The sequence below is a fragment of the Pongo abelii genome, chromosome 1 (genome assembly GCF_028885655.2).
Source record: "Pongo abelii isolate AG06213 chromosome 1, NHGRI_mPonAbe1-v2.0_pri, whole genome shotgun sequence".
Classification (NCBI taxonomy): domain Eukaryota; kingdom Metazoa; phylum Chordata; class Mammalia; order Primates; family Hominidae; genus Pongo; species Pongo abelii.
In genome coordinates, this window is record NC_071985.2 from 166,432,522 (window position 1) to 166,447,976 (window position 15,455).

General features: G+C 38.4%; 1 protein-coding gene and 1 long non-coding RNA gene across 27 annotated transcripts in view; one reads left to right on the plus strand and one right to left on the minus strand.

Annotated features, from left to right (window-relative positions):
• SGIP1 (SH3GL interacting endocytic adaptor 1) overlaps positions 1–15,455 on the minus strand; it is a 238,033-nt gene that overhangs the window by 89,778 nt on the left and 132,800 nt on the right. For 25 of the 26 annotated variants that reach the window (XR_010139702.1, XR_010139638.1, XR_010139729.1 and 22 more), the window contains 5 exons: positions 9,450–9,474; positions 8,477–8,528; positions 7,105–7,190; positions 3,354–3,446; positions 697–771 (listed from right to left, as the gene is read on the minus strand). Coding sequence is in view for 21 of the 26 variants with exons in the window: in XM_054547439.2 (XP_054403414.1) it covers positions 697–771; positions 3,354–3,446; positions 7,105–7,190; positions 8,477–8,528; positions 9,450–9,474 (331 nt within the window). In the remaining 5 variants the exon portion in view is untranslated. 26 annotated transcript variants of the gene reach the window in all.
• The window catches only part of LOC134759465 (uncharacterized), a 66,490-nt gene continuing 54,464 nt past the window's right edge, over positions 3,430–15,455 (plus strand). Inside the window, exon 1 of the long non-coding RNA XR_010135688.1 lies at positions 3,430–3,474. This is a non-coding gene — a long non-coding RNA (uncharacterized LOC134759465). The remainder of the gene's footprint in view (positions 3,475–15,455) is intronic.

Sequence of the window (15,455 nt, forward strand, 5' to 3'; positions counted from 1 at the left end):
AAAGAACCACATTCTAAGAGCCCAGGCACATAACAGCAATTGCTACTTTTGATTTGCTAGGCCAGTAAGACTTGGCAGACTATAAATTGTATGAATACATAGTATTGATTTTAATAGATGGTAAAGGTGTGCCTTAAGCATTATCTGTCTACAGGCATGTAGCAATTCCTTGCCATATTTCATAATCTTTACATATCTCCTTACCATGGGATAATAAATACTTGAATGAAAAAGAATTTCTCCACCACCAGTATGCTTCACGCCCTAGGAACCATTTTATGTCTTCATAGACTAGATAGTTTTAGACTTAGCAAAATTGTCTTGAAAAAATACCAATTGTGCTTTGAGACTATGAATTTGTAAATCATTAAAATGAGATCCAACAAAGTGAGGGGTTAATTAAACAATGACTTTTCATATTGAGATTTTTTTTCCTTTCATGTTACAAAATGGCCCTCATTCAACAAAATTATACCAAGGAAAAATTAATTGAGAAATTATTACTTTTGTGTGTGTGTAAAACCTGGAAATGGTGCTTTAAAATAAGTCTGCATAAGAAATTCTAATGAAAGCAAAACTGAATGCCAACATTGTGATGTTTTTGTGTAGCCTACAGTTTTCAACACATCAAGGGCATGTTCGTCCAGGGCCGCTGCTCTGACACATCATCTGAGAACTGAAAAAACAAAAGCGTACCTGGTCCAATTGTTAAGGGGGATCCTGTTCGGGGTGGGGTAGCTGGTACATTTTTTGGAGGCAGTGGTGGAGGTGCTGCAAAGAGATGAGAAACCAAGTATCATTGGTCATGTTCTTCCTAAGTCATACAATACACTTTAAATAAGCAGGATTTGGGCTTTCAGTTATATTCCTGCTATTGGAAATGGAATAGCAATTAATGGTCTATTTTTTTAAAGTTCAAAGGCAAAGAACTGAAGCAGAACCCATTCAGATTGTTCCATTTTATGAGAATAAGAGAACGTCAAGAGAATGTTGGACAATAATAATAATATCACCATTTTATTCATTTAAATATGATTCAACACACAAACCTCAAGCGACAACTACGTCCTACCTCCTGTACTAGGAACTAGGGTCATAGGGTTGAATAAAAATAGCCTCTGGCCTCAAGGGATTTATGACTGACTGAATGAAATCATGTCAGCTGACAGTTACAGTCGAGGGTTTGATATCGGAAATAACAGGTTGGGTGGGGGCTCCTGTGAGGGGTTTTTAATCCAGTCAGGATCTTAGTGTCCAGATTGAGTTGGGAAAGATTTCTCAAAATTATATTTCTTAAATTTTCGTACATTTTTTAAAGTTAGAAGCAAACTAACTCCTTGGGTCAAGGAGGAATGAACAGATTCCTTTGACAAAAATTACAGCCAAATCAAGTATCATGGTCCCTACGAAGAGATTCACCTTTCTGAGCTGGACTTGTCACTTTGTGGGCAAAGTTTGGAATTACTGTTTCAACTGGTTCATTTCTTCTTCCTCTTTCTTTAAGTGTATGTTTTCTTGTCACTGGTCCTATTTGGTAGATTCAAAGAGTTCACACTAATTTCATAGGCCATCCCAAAGTTTAGCTGTGAATCTGAATGCCATCCAATCTCTTATAACCTAAACGCAGAGGGAGGCAGGTGGGCACGTGGCTGGAGAGCGCTTGCTGGTACCTTCTACTTGCCTAAATTAGGAAGAAGCTTTTTCTGTCATTCCTCCCTCCTCCTCCCCTTCCCGTACTTTATTTATTATTTTTAGGTAGCATCCTGTTCTTCCACACAATAAGTATGACTAACAACCCTCATCCTAAAGCCTAGGAATATGTGATTCTTAATCTTAATTATGAGCTTCTGAAAGCTACACCTCTAGTGGATCATATTTTCCCACAGAAGTTAAGAGTCAATCAGGGGCTCTGCTCCTGATTAAGGATCTCTGCCAAAAATCAAGGTCATAATCAACAAAATACCATAAAAACAAGTAAAATACTATAAAAACCTAATAAGCTAGAATAGAAAACTTATGCTGCAACTACAACATGAGCAGAATGATACAATGCACATCAATTAAACAATAGCCTGTGCTGTGCTAAGTGTAACCACAGCACGTAAGACTCACAACTCTGAAATACCAATAGTTAAAACCAATACATCACCTCCATAAACAATTCATTTACTTTCTTGGCATTTAGGAAAGGGTTTTCTAGGGATCACTTGCATAGCTCAGGTCTGTCAAGAAAGCTTTTCAATGAAGTTACAGCTTTTTCACTAGTTTTGTTTTGCAGGGGAAAACATTCAAAATCATGACACTGTGGTTCAAATATTTTAAAAATACACTTTTCAAAGTTCAGAAGTTTTTAAAAAATTGTTGATAATGATGTTTTTCCTATCCTGTTTAATGAGGGAAATATCTTTGGAAAGGCTAGATCACACGGCTTTATAGCAATAATATTTCCAACAAACAACCTCTTGGCCTTTGATTATGAATCCCCTCGGTTAATTCTCATGATCACATTTAGGCACCAAGGCGTAAACTCTGGAGAGGCTGAACTGGAAAAAGTATTGGTTGGTCTGTATGTGAGCCCAAAGGAGTAAAAATATCCTCTGCATCTCTCTCCTTCCAAAACACCTTTTTTTTGAAAACAGTGCCTTCCACAGGCATGCTTCAGAGGCAGTCTACTGAAAAGGGAATTCAATAAATCTGTAAGAAGGGTGGCTTTACCTGATGAACAATCCATTCAGTCCAAATAGCCCAACCCACCACCGGTGAAGGGCTATCTAGATCTTTAGGACCTCCTTTCCCAGCCGCCTGGGTCATGCTGGAAGAAGCCAGACTGATGGCAACTTTCACATACATTTACTCTGATCTACTATCTCAGCTTCTCTCTACCATATAGCCTCAGTTCTCTTGCTCCCCAATTGTCACTCTTTCCTATCAATGTGTCCTTTCTGTCCTGTGCAGCCTCAGTTGCTCTACAGGATGAGCAGAGACCATATTAGACTTGTTCACCTCTGTGTTATACGATAGTCTCATGCCTGTAATGCAGTAGTTTCTTTAACTCACTTGCTTCTTATTCTTACATATATACAATGAATAAATGAATGAATAAGCATGTGGGATTTCAGAAAAGGCTATGATTCAAGGTTAATAATTTGCTTTATTGTATTATTTTCTTCCTGTCTTCATAACCTGCCCTGAGTTCTTTAACTTGAAAGCCTGTTAGGATAACATCTCTTCTTAATATTATTCAGTTCTGATGTTGCTTACGTAGACTTTCTAAGAGTTGCCTAATTTCACTATGCAGACAGACACTAAAATGAGTCACTTATTTTTCCAGACAGAGCAGACACATAACTTACTTCCAGTGGGAAAAGGCCTTGTTAACTTTGGCGACTCCATGCTTGGATTAATTGGTTGGCCTGAACCCCATATCTCAGGCTGATCTAAAAGAACTGGAAACAAAAAAGAAGATTTCCCAGGGTGAGTTAAAAAAAATCCCCATACTTTAGAACTTAAAATTGTGATTTCAAGTTGAGCTTTAGAAAATTATTTTCCTCTTGTCTCAGTACTAAAAAATTCACTTAGGAATGTGCTGCTCCTTATTCTTTTCAAGCAGAGAATAGAAATAGGAGTGTGGTGTGAGTGTGGGTGGGAGGAGTGTCTGTGTGTGTACATATAGCTACATCAAAACTTTCAGAGCAGAATCTGCATTTGCTTCCTGGGTGGTCACGTAGGGACATTCTGAGTATCAGTACATGTGCTGGCTCTGTTTCAGGTACCCATTTGAAAATCCAGACATTAACCCCATGAACATTTGTTTTGCTGTAAGTTGGTTGATTTAAAGCCTCCTATGAATATGCTTCAAAACTGAAAACGCCTGCATTCTATGCAGTGGTTCCTATCCTTGAAGGGTTCTACAGGGTCTTTACATAAACCTTTTATAGCATCATAAAAAGAAACTAAATTATTCTAAAAACGCTTGGTGAATATGTTAAGAGAACGAGAAAAATGAATGCTTAGACACCTAACATAGGGCAATTAGGTTTTGGGCCTAAGGACATTGAATTTAACATTTCTTCTCTTTCTTTTTGCTTCCTGTTCTGATTTTTAAAAATAGCTACGACAATGCAAATAGTGCTTCTCAGCACCTATCGTGTGGCAGGGACTATGCAAGTACTGCTGTAATTCATTATGTCGTCTAGGACAAGCTGGGAAGTCAGTTGGGTGTGGCTTGAATCTATCCTCTGTACTGACTGTAGGACCTTGGCAGGTTGCTTAATCTCTCTGCACTGCCTTCCTTTAGTGTAAAGTGGAGATAATAAAAGCAACCTTAGAGAGTTATGAAGAGGATTAACAGAGGAAAGATATATTAATAGAGTATATATAAAATGTCCATAAAACACTTATCACAAGGCCAGTGACTGTTACTGTCTATTTGAATACTCACACCACCACCATGTGGTTGATACCAGTTCCACTTATGGGAGAGGAAAATAATGATTGGAGTGGTTTAATGAGGTGTCCACGGTAAAAGCAGAAGAGCTAAGATCCGATGCAGCAGACTTAACTCTAAAATACGTATTTTTTCCCCAGACCATTTCAACTAGTGATAGAAAAATCTTTCTAGGCCAGGCATGGTGGCTCACAGCTGTAATCCCAGCACTTTGGGAGGCTGAGGTGGGAGGATTACGTGAGTCCAGGAGTTCGAGACCAGCTGGGCAACATGGTGAAACCCAGTCTCTACAAAAAATACAAAAATTAGTCAGGTGGGGTGGCATGTGCCTGTGATCCCAGCTACTCAGGGGGCTGAGGTGGGAGGATCGCTGTGGGAGGTCGAGGCTGCAGTGAGCTAAGAACTTGCCACTGTGTTCCAGCCTGGGTGACAGAGTGAGATTCTGTCAAAAAAAAAAAAAAAAAAAAAAAAAAAAGAAAGAAAGAAAAGAAAAGAAAAGGAAAAACAGAAAGAAAAAGAAAAATCAATCTAAAGAAGAATGAGTAGATACAAAAGGGAAGTGTGGGTATTGAAAAAGCTAGTGTGATTGGTGCAAAGGCAGGAACTTTACAGAAGTTTAGGGGCTGAAATCATCTAAAGAACAACTGAGGCCACAATCATGGACAGGTCTAGGCATGTATCTCCTCTCCACCACAAGCCTCAAAGGTGGACTTTGCTCTGTTTTAACATGAAAGTAAACATTCTCCGAAGATATGAAGCAGGATTTTCTTCATGAATTCAATGTGGAACACAGCTATGATTTTTTAAGAATGATTTCTATATTTCATATAAAGTTTTCATGTATTATGGGATTCCTTAAACGGGCAGATTTAGGTGCAACAAATCAAATCCTGTCTCCAGTCACCATACAATATGTACATTAAAAGTGAGATTGACCACGGATGAGTTAATAAGGAAACTGATAGCCTCACTGCAAGGCCACCTTTACATAGGGATTCTAAGTTATGGACATTTAAATCACTAAAGGAGTATTTAGAAATGTTCTTTGTACAGTTTCCTAACAAAATCATTGAAAATATTCAGGTGTGGCTGACTGCTGTCTATCTCCCAGAATTCATTCTCCAGTTCTTCTATAGTAACAGAATTTTAGCTGGCTACATGGCACCAGATTCTCTCCAGTGGGGTTTGGCAGGAAGTGACTTGTGTCTCTTCTAGTTTTGCTCTTAGAATAGTTAGCAGTGAGTTCCAGTGGTCCTCACTCCACTTCCTTTCTTCTGAATGGGAGAGGAGGAGAGCTGCAGCAGCCTCCTTGGAGCCAGAGATAAAAGTAACATTTTAAAGACAGCAGAACTACTTTACCAGTCCTATATTGTTTACCTCCAGACTGTTAACATGAAAGAGTAATAAAATTCCATCTTGTTTAATTTATTGTACTTGGGGTCTCTTCGTTAATGTAGCTTAGTCTACCCACTATGCTTCCAATTCTTGCCATCTTTAACACTTAAGGTCCTTCACCAATAGGTTCTAGAAGGATAACATGTTATTATACACTTACCATGGTGCCCCTAAGTCAAATAATTTTTTATAAAAACATTCTATATTACCAAACATAGCTACTGGAGATACATACATTAGACATAAACACATTTCAGGGATAGACAAGATGCATTTTATAGAGAGCTGATTTTATGTCAGTAAAGTACGCAGTATTTACAGCCATCCAAAAACATGGTTAATTTAAAAATGTCAAATATTTAACTCTAACAATAAATATTTAATAAGTAAACTCAAAAATAATGGCAGAAATAAAGATATTTCTTCAGTAGCATTTTATTTTTTAATTTTTTTTGAGGTAGGGTCTTGCTCTGCTGCTCAGGCTGGAGTGCAATGGTGTGATCACAGCTCACTGCAGCCTTGACTTCCTGGGCTTAAGTGAACTTCCCACCTCAGCCTCCCGAGCAGCTGGGCCTACAGGCATGCATCACCATGCCTGGCTAATTTAAAATTTTTTTTTGTAGAGATGAGGGTCTCCATATGTTGTCCAGGCTGGTCTCGAACTCCTGGGCTCAAGCAATCCTATCTCAGCATCCCAAAGTGCTGGGACTGAAGGAGTGAACCACCACGCCTGGCCTTATTTCTAAGTTTCTAAATGATTCAAGGTCATTTCTGGGTCTTGAGCCAGCAAACAATGACTGTTGTGAGCAATCCAATTGATGCCTTCATTATGAGGTGGGAAAGAGCACAGATGGTCAGGGAGGCCAGACCCCAATGACAGCGACAATGACGGATGTATGAAGGTCTGTCTCCATTTGTGATTCTGTTGACACCTCAAATGATGATGGTCTGGTTCCCAGAGTGTTTACTCCATGACAGGGATTTGTGTAGACTTGCAGTAATTTTTAATTTTTACTGACTTCTTTTGAAGAATGAGCTTGTTAGCTATTAGATATTTCTGGAAGTAAAGTTTCAAATCCTAAAATAATAGAGATTTGCAAACTAAACTTCTGTTCTTGATAGCACACCTAGATTGAAACTTTTCTTTCCCACGAAGATAATATATTAAAAATATACCTCAAAATACATACATTTAATCTAGAAGAGTTGTACTTTAATAAAAGAAAAAACAAATCTATAATATATGGAGTTTCTTTTCCTACCTTCTGTCTTCTGTTCATCAAAAGCTGATTCTAGTGGTGGGCCAAAGAGAGGAGCAAGGGCCGTAGTGTCATCTGGAGGCTTTTTGCTAAATCACACACATTAAGGCAAAATACAGGGAAAGGGCTCAAAAATTAATACTCAAAAAGATATACAAGCTTTCACATATTTTTCTTAGTGAAACAAGTGTGTGTGTGCACTAGTGCATGCATGCATGTGTATACAAGCCCCGTTAGGACTAGAAAGTATTTTATAAGGATGGCAGATGTATTATGGGACAAAAGAATTGGTAGAAGGTGAGAGCCTTAGTTCTCAATGGAGAGCTGAGGTGCTCACCCAATAGAAATAAGTTGAAGGAGAATAACTCTTTCAAAGCATCATGATTTTTCTGTACCTAGAAGAGATAATACTAGGGCTGAGTTTATTGCAAAGCACCTTTCTCCCCTAAGATCTCAAGTACCATTTGTATTTGATTTCACCACATCTCTTTGTTGTAGTTAATGCAATTTATAATTAGTGAAAGTCAAGCATAGCAATATTAAGCAAAAAGCCACCGAGAAGTTTCATCCTCTAATAGACACATTGTAACCTCCTAATACCCCAACACAGTAAATCTCAGAAAGAGAAATATTGAGAAATCAGGGGGAACAGGAGGATAATAAGTGAAACTCGCATCCCTTCTCTTAATTATTACTCCAGACTGATTATTAAGAAAATGATGCATAATTATCTTCATTTCTTCTCCAAATCTGATTCCCCTCATTGATCCCAATGAGGTCTATGTGGTATGGTAACGGACAAGGGTTGAAGAGGAGAGGGGAGAGGTTGGAGGAGGATAAGGATTGAAAATAATCCAGTTTCGAAATAGAAATAGCAGTCTTTTTATAAAACAATGCCATTTGTACAATACTTACCTAACCCACAGAATACACTGTAAAATACAATGCTTTGCCAAAAACTAAAAACAGAGTGGAAGATTCCTTTGGTGTGCGGCAGGTGGAATGTATCATGAGATGGTGTCCAACTAAATAGGCTTCTTTTCGTAGGGTAATATAATGATATTGAAGATCAGCATTCCAGACACCAAAAGACCTCTTTAGAGAGAAACTTTAGATGTCCCATCAGGAATGGGCCTGCACATTCTGACAGACAATTACTTCAGATAAGTGCAAAATATTTCCCTAAAGGTCTCCCTTGGGCTGCACTTATGAAAAATAATAACATATTTGGACCATGCTATGGACGTATGGACTGACATGTTTTGGTAGAGCCTTTGTTAATGGGAGCTGAGAGTTTAGCTCAAAGGAGATTTGCTTAATTGTTAAAAGTTCATGATGCCTTGCATAAAACACAACTAATGTCTTTCACACTCACCTTATAAGTTCTGGAGTTGGTGTGGAACGCCTGGGTCTTGCCACTTCTTCACCTGATGCACAGGACAAAGGAACTTTTTAGACAAATTTTTACCATTCCCTGATATGTCTTATAACCTATGTTTGGAAACACTTAGAGGTTTAAGTCCCATCAATAAGCAACTGAGTATGAAAACTTTGCAAAACAAACCTTCTCCCCTGGCAACGCAACAGCCATATATTAGGCATATGTAGTGGTGTTTTCTCTGGCATTTGTAAAACCTCATTAACTAAGGAACTTCCGTGACAAGCCATCAAATAGAAGATTTGTATAGTGCAGCACTTAGTGAAAGAGCACACCATTCTTGGAATGTCTGCTGCCTTGACTGGTTCTGCTTTCCAATTAAGAGAATACTAAGCCAGGCCATATGTGTAATACATGAATCCGGCATTCTCTGCCTGTTCTTTTCTTGAAATGCCAAGAAAATGTTGTACTTTAACTATGAAACATGAATTTAGAATTTCCTAGGAAGTGTTGTATGCAGCAGAGGAAAATTGTGCCCTATGTGTATTATAACCTATATCATCACTTTGGTTGACTAAAATTTTCATATCAAATAACACAAGAATGGGTAAGTTGCTTCTACTTTCAGTTCCTTCTGCCCGCCCGTTCTTCCCACCCCCAGCAACAAATACACACTTGATTAAATTCATTTCTAAAGTTAAATAATACAGCAAGAGTTGACAAATGTAGAAAGAAAATAGCAATGTTTTTCCAAAAACATATTTATTTTCAGAACTTAAACATTAATCACTCAGAACCCATAAGTGCCCTCTATCATTACAAGAATTCTTTGCTGTAAAAGTAAAAAATTTGTAAGTCTTAAAAATTAAGCCCAGGAATGTATAATTCATATGTACATATACTCCAAGATTCAAGGAACTGTTCTTTCTTTTAAATCATACGCTATTTCTGGTAGCTAAGATATACTTACTGGATAAGTTCCTTTTAATTGCACCCTAGAATTAGAAATAGACACTATAAGGTTTAAGACCACATATATGTTATGTACAATATGTATTATTTCTGTCATTGCAATTAAACTGAACTCAAATAAATGCAGATAGGGAAATGAAATTTTTCTCAGAACCGCATTTAAGTAGGAAATTGTAGATACACACACAGAAATCAGTTTTTTATTTCACTCAAAGACTATAGAGAGGAAGGAAGGGTAAATCATAAGTCTTCTGAACAAGAAAAACCCCTTACCTGGGTAGATTTGGTAAATTAAATTCAAATATTGATTAGTCCATTTAAAAAAACCTCTTGAACTCTAGTAGATAAGAAAGTAAATCGAAGTTTAGCATATATTTGATGCTTAAAAATTACAGAATGTGTTTAGGAGTAGTGCATGCTCCTTGTCAGGTGTGGTCCCCAGGCTGCTAATGGAAACAGTCATCAGTTTACAAATGTGATTTTAAAAGGTATAGATAGCAAGTGTAAAAGGCAGGCGAAACTTGAGCCATCTGCCACTGAATGAACTGTTGTATTCAGAAAGCCAGGGAATTCCACCCTATGCACTCATCCTCCCAATTTATTTCACTTGCCTGCCGCTAGGCCCATCAATTCATGAATTGGAAGTAATGTCTTTAGCTCAAGGCATTGTGATATTATTGGAATACAAATAGCCCTGGCAGGAATAATCTGAGCAGGTCATCTCCAGTTTTTATAATGCCTTAGCATAAACTTATTTAGATAGTAGAAGAATTGATTAGATTAAAAGTTTTGATTAAAAACCAGAAGTTGTGAAATGTTCTTAGTGTGGGATGCCACCAGAAAAGTAGACCACCAGGATGGTTGCATCGTGGGGTAGACCACCAGGATGGTTTCATCGTGGGGTATAGCATGGCTTGGGATGCCTGCAGTAGGAGAATGACAGGCGCAGAGTTGAGGACAGGGAAAGCTGAAGTACATATAAGAAAGCATTCCAAAAGGTGAAACCATGAACACATTTGTTGGATGGCCACCAAACACAATTTTTCCTACTTTTTAATTTTAGTGAAGGCTCAATCTGGTGGTCACAGATACGTTTTCTTTTCTCAAAGCATAACATTAACAGCTTAGGACAAGGTTTAGCACCTCTGTAATTGACCTATAAGAAGCTTCTTTCCCTCGTTCCTAAGGCTATATAAGCATTTTCTGTCCCATTTTGAACCCATTTATGCTAGAGGAGTAGTTTCAATCTGAACAAGGATCCATTTGATGCTTTCTCAGTCTCTCAAACTACATTTTCTGGCTTTTTGTCTAATAGTGTGATCTGTTTTTCCCTACTAAGTGTGCTATATAGAGAATTACTACATTATTTATAAATACTTTCTAATAAATATGGCCACGTAAATCTGCTGAGGACATTATGGAAGTTTGGATACAGGTTTGCTTTTGGAAAAGAAGGCTCTGTAGACAGACATGACTAGATAACAGAAATAATTAGATAACAGATGTTTTTCTGGGTTATGAACCCTCAGATAGAATTTCATTAATAAGATCTGAAGGAAGAGATAGAGGGGCTTTAGTTCCAAGCAGTCAATCACAAGATTAATAAATGGCATTGAGGGAACACCTAGTACTGTGAGGCCTAAAACCCAGGAGGTCCCAGAGGCTGTATTGAAGACCTTTTTGTCCCTCTGTCCTACCCCTTCAAATGTTAATATCCATGAAACCAAGAAAGGTACAGGGCTCCTTTTGTAGTCACCAGTTCCCAGGTGTGTCCATTCATTCAATGGATATTCACAGTTGAAAGGCACTAAAGAAGAAGCCCCTGTAACATTTTTATTAAATAGTCTTCATGAATGAACAATCTCAAGTTAAGTGCAACCAAAACATGGCAGAAATATTCAAGAAAACTCTGTTGTTTAGAAATTAGGAAGAAGAACAAAGCTAGTATCAATTTAGAAAGCAACAAATGTTTGAAAGATCAGCAGCAACTCAGCAGCAACAGAAAAGAAAGTCCTGCTCTCTGCTGGATGGGCATGCAGATCTCTGATGACCTTAATGTTGCAGCATGACATGTCTAGAAAAAGACTGAGGTGATGTCGACCACACAAACCACATTCAGGAAAAAAGCCCATTGGATTCAAAAACCTCCCCTTGTGAAGCGACTGTATTTTCCCCCTTTCAATGCTTGTTTGTTGTTATATGTATGTTGTGAATAAATTTCCTCACTTTGAATGATCGAATTCACTCTTTTCACAATCTGTGATGTCACTTAACAGCTGGGTTGGAATCATCTGTAGATTAGCAGTCTCTGCAGATACCGTCTTTGAATGGCATTAGCTATGTAGTTTAGCAGAGAACCACCAACTGGTCACCTGGGGCAGGGTATTTGCATCAAATAATAATTGACTAATTGGATTGGCAGAGGCCTAGGGATATTTCAGAGAGCGCTCTTCTCAGTTCCATTTCCTCTCTTAAGGGACTGACCAGGTAAATGGGGGTCATTTCAAACATAACAAAGACCCTTCTTTTTGTTGCTTTAAATTCATGATACTCTTCAGCTGGGGGCAGTGGCTCATGCCTGAATCCCAGCACTTTGGGAGGTCGAGGCAGGTGGATCATGAGGTCAGGAGATTAAGATCATCCTGGCTAACATGGTGAAACCCTGTCTCTACTAAAAATACAAAAATTAGCTGGGCGTGGTGGCAGGTGTCTGTAATCCTAGCCACTCGGGAGGCTGAGGCAGGAGAATTGCTTGAACTCGAGAGGCGGAGGTTGCAGTGAGCAGAGATTGAGCCACTGCACTCCAGCCTGGGCAACAGAGCGAGATCCGTCACAGAAAAAAAAAAAAATTCATACTACTTTTCAACTTGAGGAAAACGACAGTTTTCACTTTGAACAATGCAAATTAATATTGATCTACCCTCCCAAAGTTTGTCTTCTGTGATGAAATTTATTTAGAATTATGTGATAGCCTAGGAATATTGACTCAAAAGTGTGTCTCCCTCTCCCAAGATGGAAATTATAATGATGTATCAGCATATTCTGATCATTGTAAGTTATGGTCCAGGAACATATTTTGAATTCAGGCTTAAAAACAATGATGGCTTAAAAATGATGTCCTTACATTCTTATTAGTTTTATTATTCTTTATTATCTCTTTGCTATCAACTTCTATGGTACTTTCTGGTGAATCTCTGGGCCTTTTATGTACACATACACACACACACACACACACATACACACACACACTCTATATATTTTCTAAATTTTGTACTAGGAGTTGGGATTCCCATGTATTAATTTAGTTACTTATGGGAAAGTGCTCTGACAATTCTAAAATATGCCCTTGATACTTAAGAGGGTCAGAGGCTTTCAATCAGTAAACCTATTTCATCTGCCTCATTCACACTGGGTTATCATAAATTTAATGGGAAACCAACCTGGCCACCTTGCCTTGGCAGCAATTTTCTCTATACATGTTTAAGGTAAAAATGTTGAGAGTTCTTACCGGGCTGCGCCTCTGTGATCAGCAAAAAGGAAGAGAGAACAGACACCTAGTCAGAGAATGATGGATCAGTCAACAGTCTTGGGTAATAGGAGACTTCATAAGCAGCTAACCAAACATACACTCCAGAGAATCAGGCCAAAGGAAGACAGGCAGTCCTAGTGTTTAGGGCTTATTTAAACCACAGGAGGCTTTGGAGAACCTTAAAGAGAGGCTATCCATTGTATAATACAGCTTTGCTAATGTGGGTATAAAAGTTTTAGTTATGTGTACATAAGAACAAGGCAGAAACATACAAGAAAACTTTGCTGACAATGTTTAATGTCTTGCTGTAGAAGTTTTTCTCCAGATACTTTGAGGAGGGGTTACATAGAGATTAGAGAAATAAACTGTTTCCCTACAGAGCAGGATGTTAGCAAATATAGACAATAATGCGTTTCCCACATAGTTAGGGTACAAGAAGAGCTTACGAAAAACCAGAGGCAGGATTTAGAGAGCCCTTTTCCTTGTCTGGATTTTTTCTTTGGTGTTCTATGGAAGGTGTGCCTATAAGGATTTTTTTAATGTTCTTGGCCTAGTGATTTGGGCAGCCTCTACCAATGTGATATGAATGATTAGAATGCGATGGGAAAGATGAGGAGCCCCTGACAAACGTTGTTGGGAATGACAAAAACTGTCCAGCAGCAACAGAACCCTGGTGGACCAGATGACCTTAGAAAACACAAAATCAATGTGCAAAAATCACAAGCATTCCTATACACCAACTACAGACAAACAGAGAGCCAAATCATGAATGAACTCCCATTCACAATTGCTACAAAAAGAATAAAATACCTAGGAATCCAACTTACCAGGGATGTGAAGGACCTCTTCAAGGAGAACTACAAACCACTGCTCAATGAGATAAAAGAGCACAGAAACAAATGGAAGAACATTCCATGCTCATGGATAGGAAGTATCAATATCGTGAAAAGGGCCATACTGCCCAAGGTAATTTATGGATTCAATGCCATTCGCATCAAGCTACCAATGACTTTCTTCACGAAATTGGAAAAAGCTACTTTAAAGTTCGTATGGAACCAAAAAAGAGCCCTCATTGCCAATGAAGGTAAGCAAAAAGAACAAATCTGGAGGCATCACACTGCCTGACTTCAAACTATACTACAAGGCTACAGTAACCAAAACAGCATGGTACAGTATTAAAACAGAGATATAGACCAATGGAACAGAACAGAGGCCTCAGAAATAACACCACATGTCTACAACCATCTGATCTTTGACAAACCTGACAAAAACAAGCAATGGGGAAAGGAATCCCTATTTAATAAATGGTGCTGGGAAAACTGGCTAGCCATATGTAGAAAGCTGAAACTGGATCCCTTCCTTACACCTTATACAAAAATTAATTCAAGATGGATTAAAGACTTAAATGTTAGACCTAAAACCATAAAAACCCTAGAAGAATACCTAGATAATGCCATTCAGGACATAGGCATGGGCAAGGACTTCATGACTAAAACACCAAAAGCAATGGCAACAAAAGCCAAAATAGACAAATGGGATCTAATTAAACTAAAGAGCTTCTGCACAGGAAAATAAACTACCATCAGAGTGAATAGACAACCTACAGAATGGGAGAAAATTTTTGCAATCTACCCATCTGACAAAGGGCTAATATCCAGAATCTACAAGGAACTTAAGCAAATTTACAAGAAAAAATCAACCCCATCAAAAAGTGGGCAAAGGATATGAACAGACAGTTCTCAAAAGAAGACATTTATGCAGCCAACAGACACATGAAAAAATGTTCATCATCACTGGTCATCACAGAAATGCAAATCAAAACCACAATGAGATACCATCTCACACCAGTTAAAATGGCGATCATTAAAAAGTCAGGAAACAACAGGTGCTGGAGAGGATGTGGAGAAATAGGAATGCTTTTACACTGTTGGTGGGAGTGTAAATTAGTTCAACCATTGTGGAAGACAGTGTGGTGATTCCTCAAGGATCTAGAACTAGAAATACCATTTGACCCAGTGATCCCATTACTGGGTATATACCCAAAGGATTATAAATCATGCTGCTATAAAGACACATGCACACGTATGTTTACTGAGGCACTATTCACAATAGCAAAGACTTGGAACTAACCCAAATGTCCAACAATGATAGACTGGATTAAGAAAATGTGGCACATATACACCATGGAATACTATTCAGCCATAAAAATGGATGTGTTCATGTTCTTTGTAGGGACATGGCTGAAGCTGGAAACCATCATTCTGAGCAAACTATCGCAAGGACAGAAAACCAAACACCGCATGTTCTCACTCGTAGGTGGGAATTGAACAATGAGAACACTTGGACACGGGGCAGGGAACGTCACACACCAGGGCCTGTCGTGGGGTGGTGGATGGGGGAGGGATAGAATTAGGAGAAATACTTAATGTAAATGACGAGTTAATGGGTGCAGCAACCAACATGGCACCATGTATA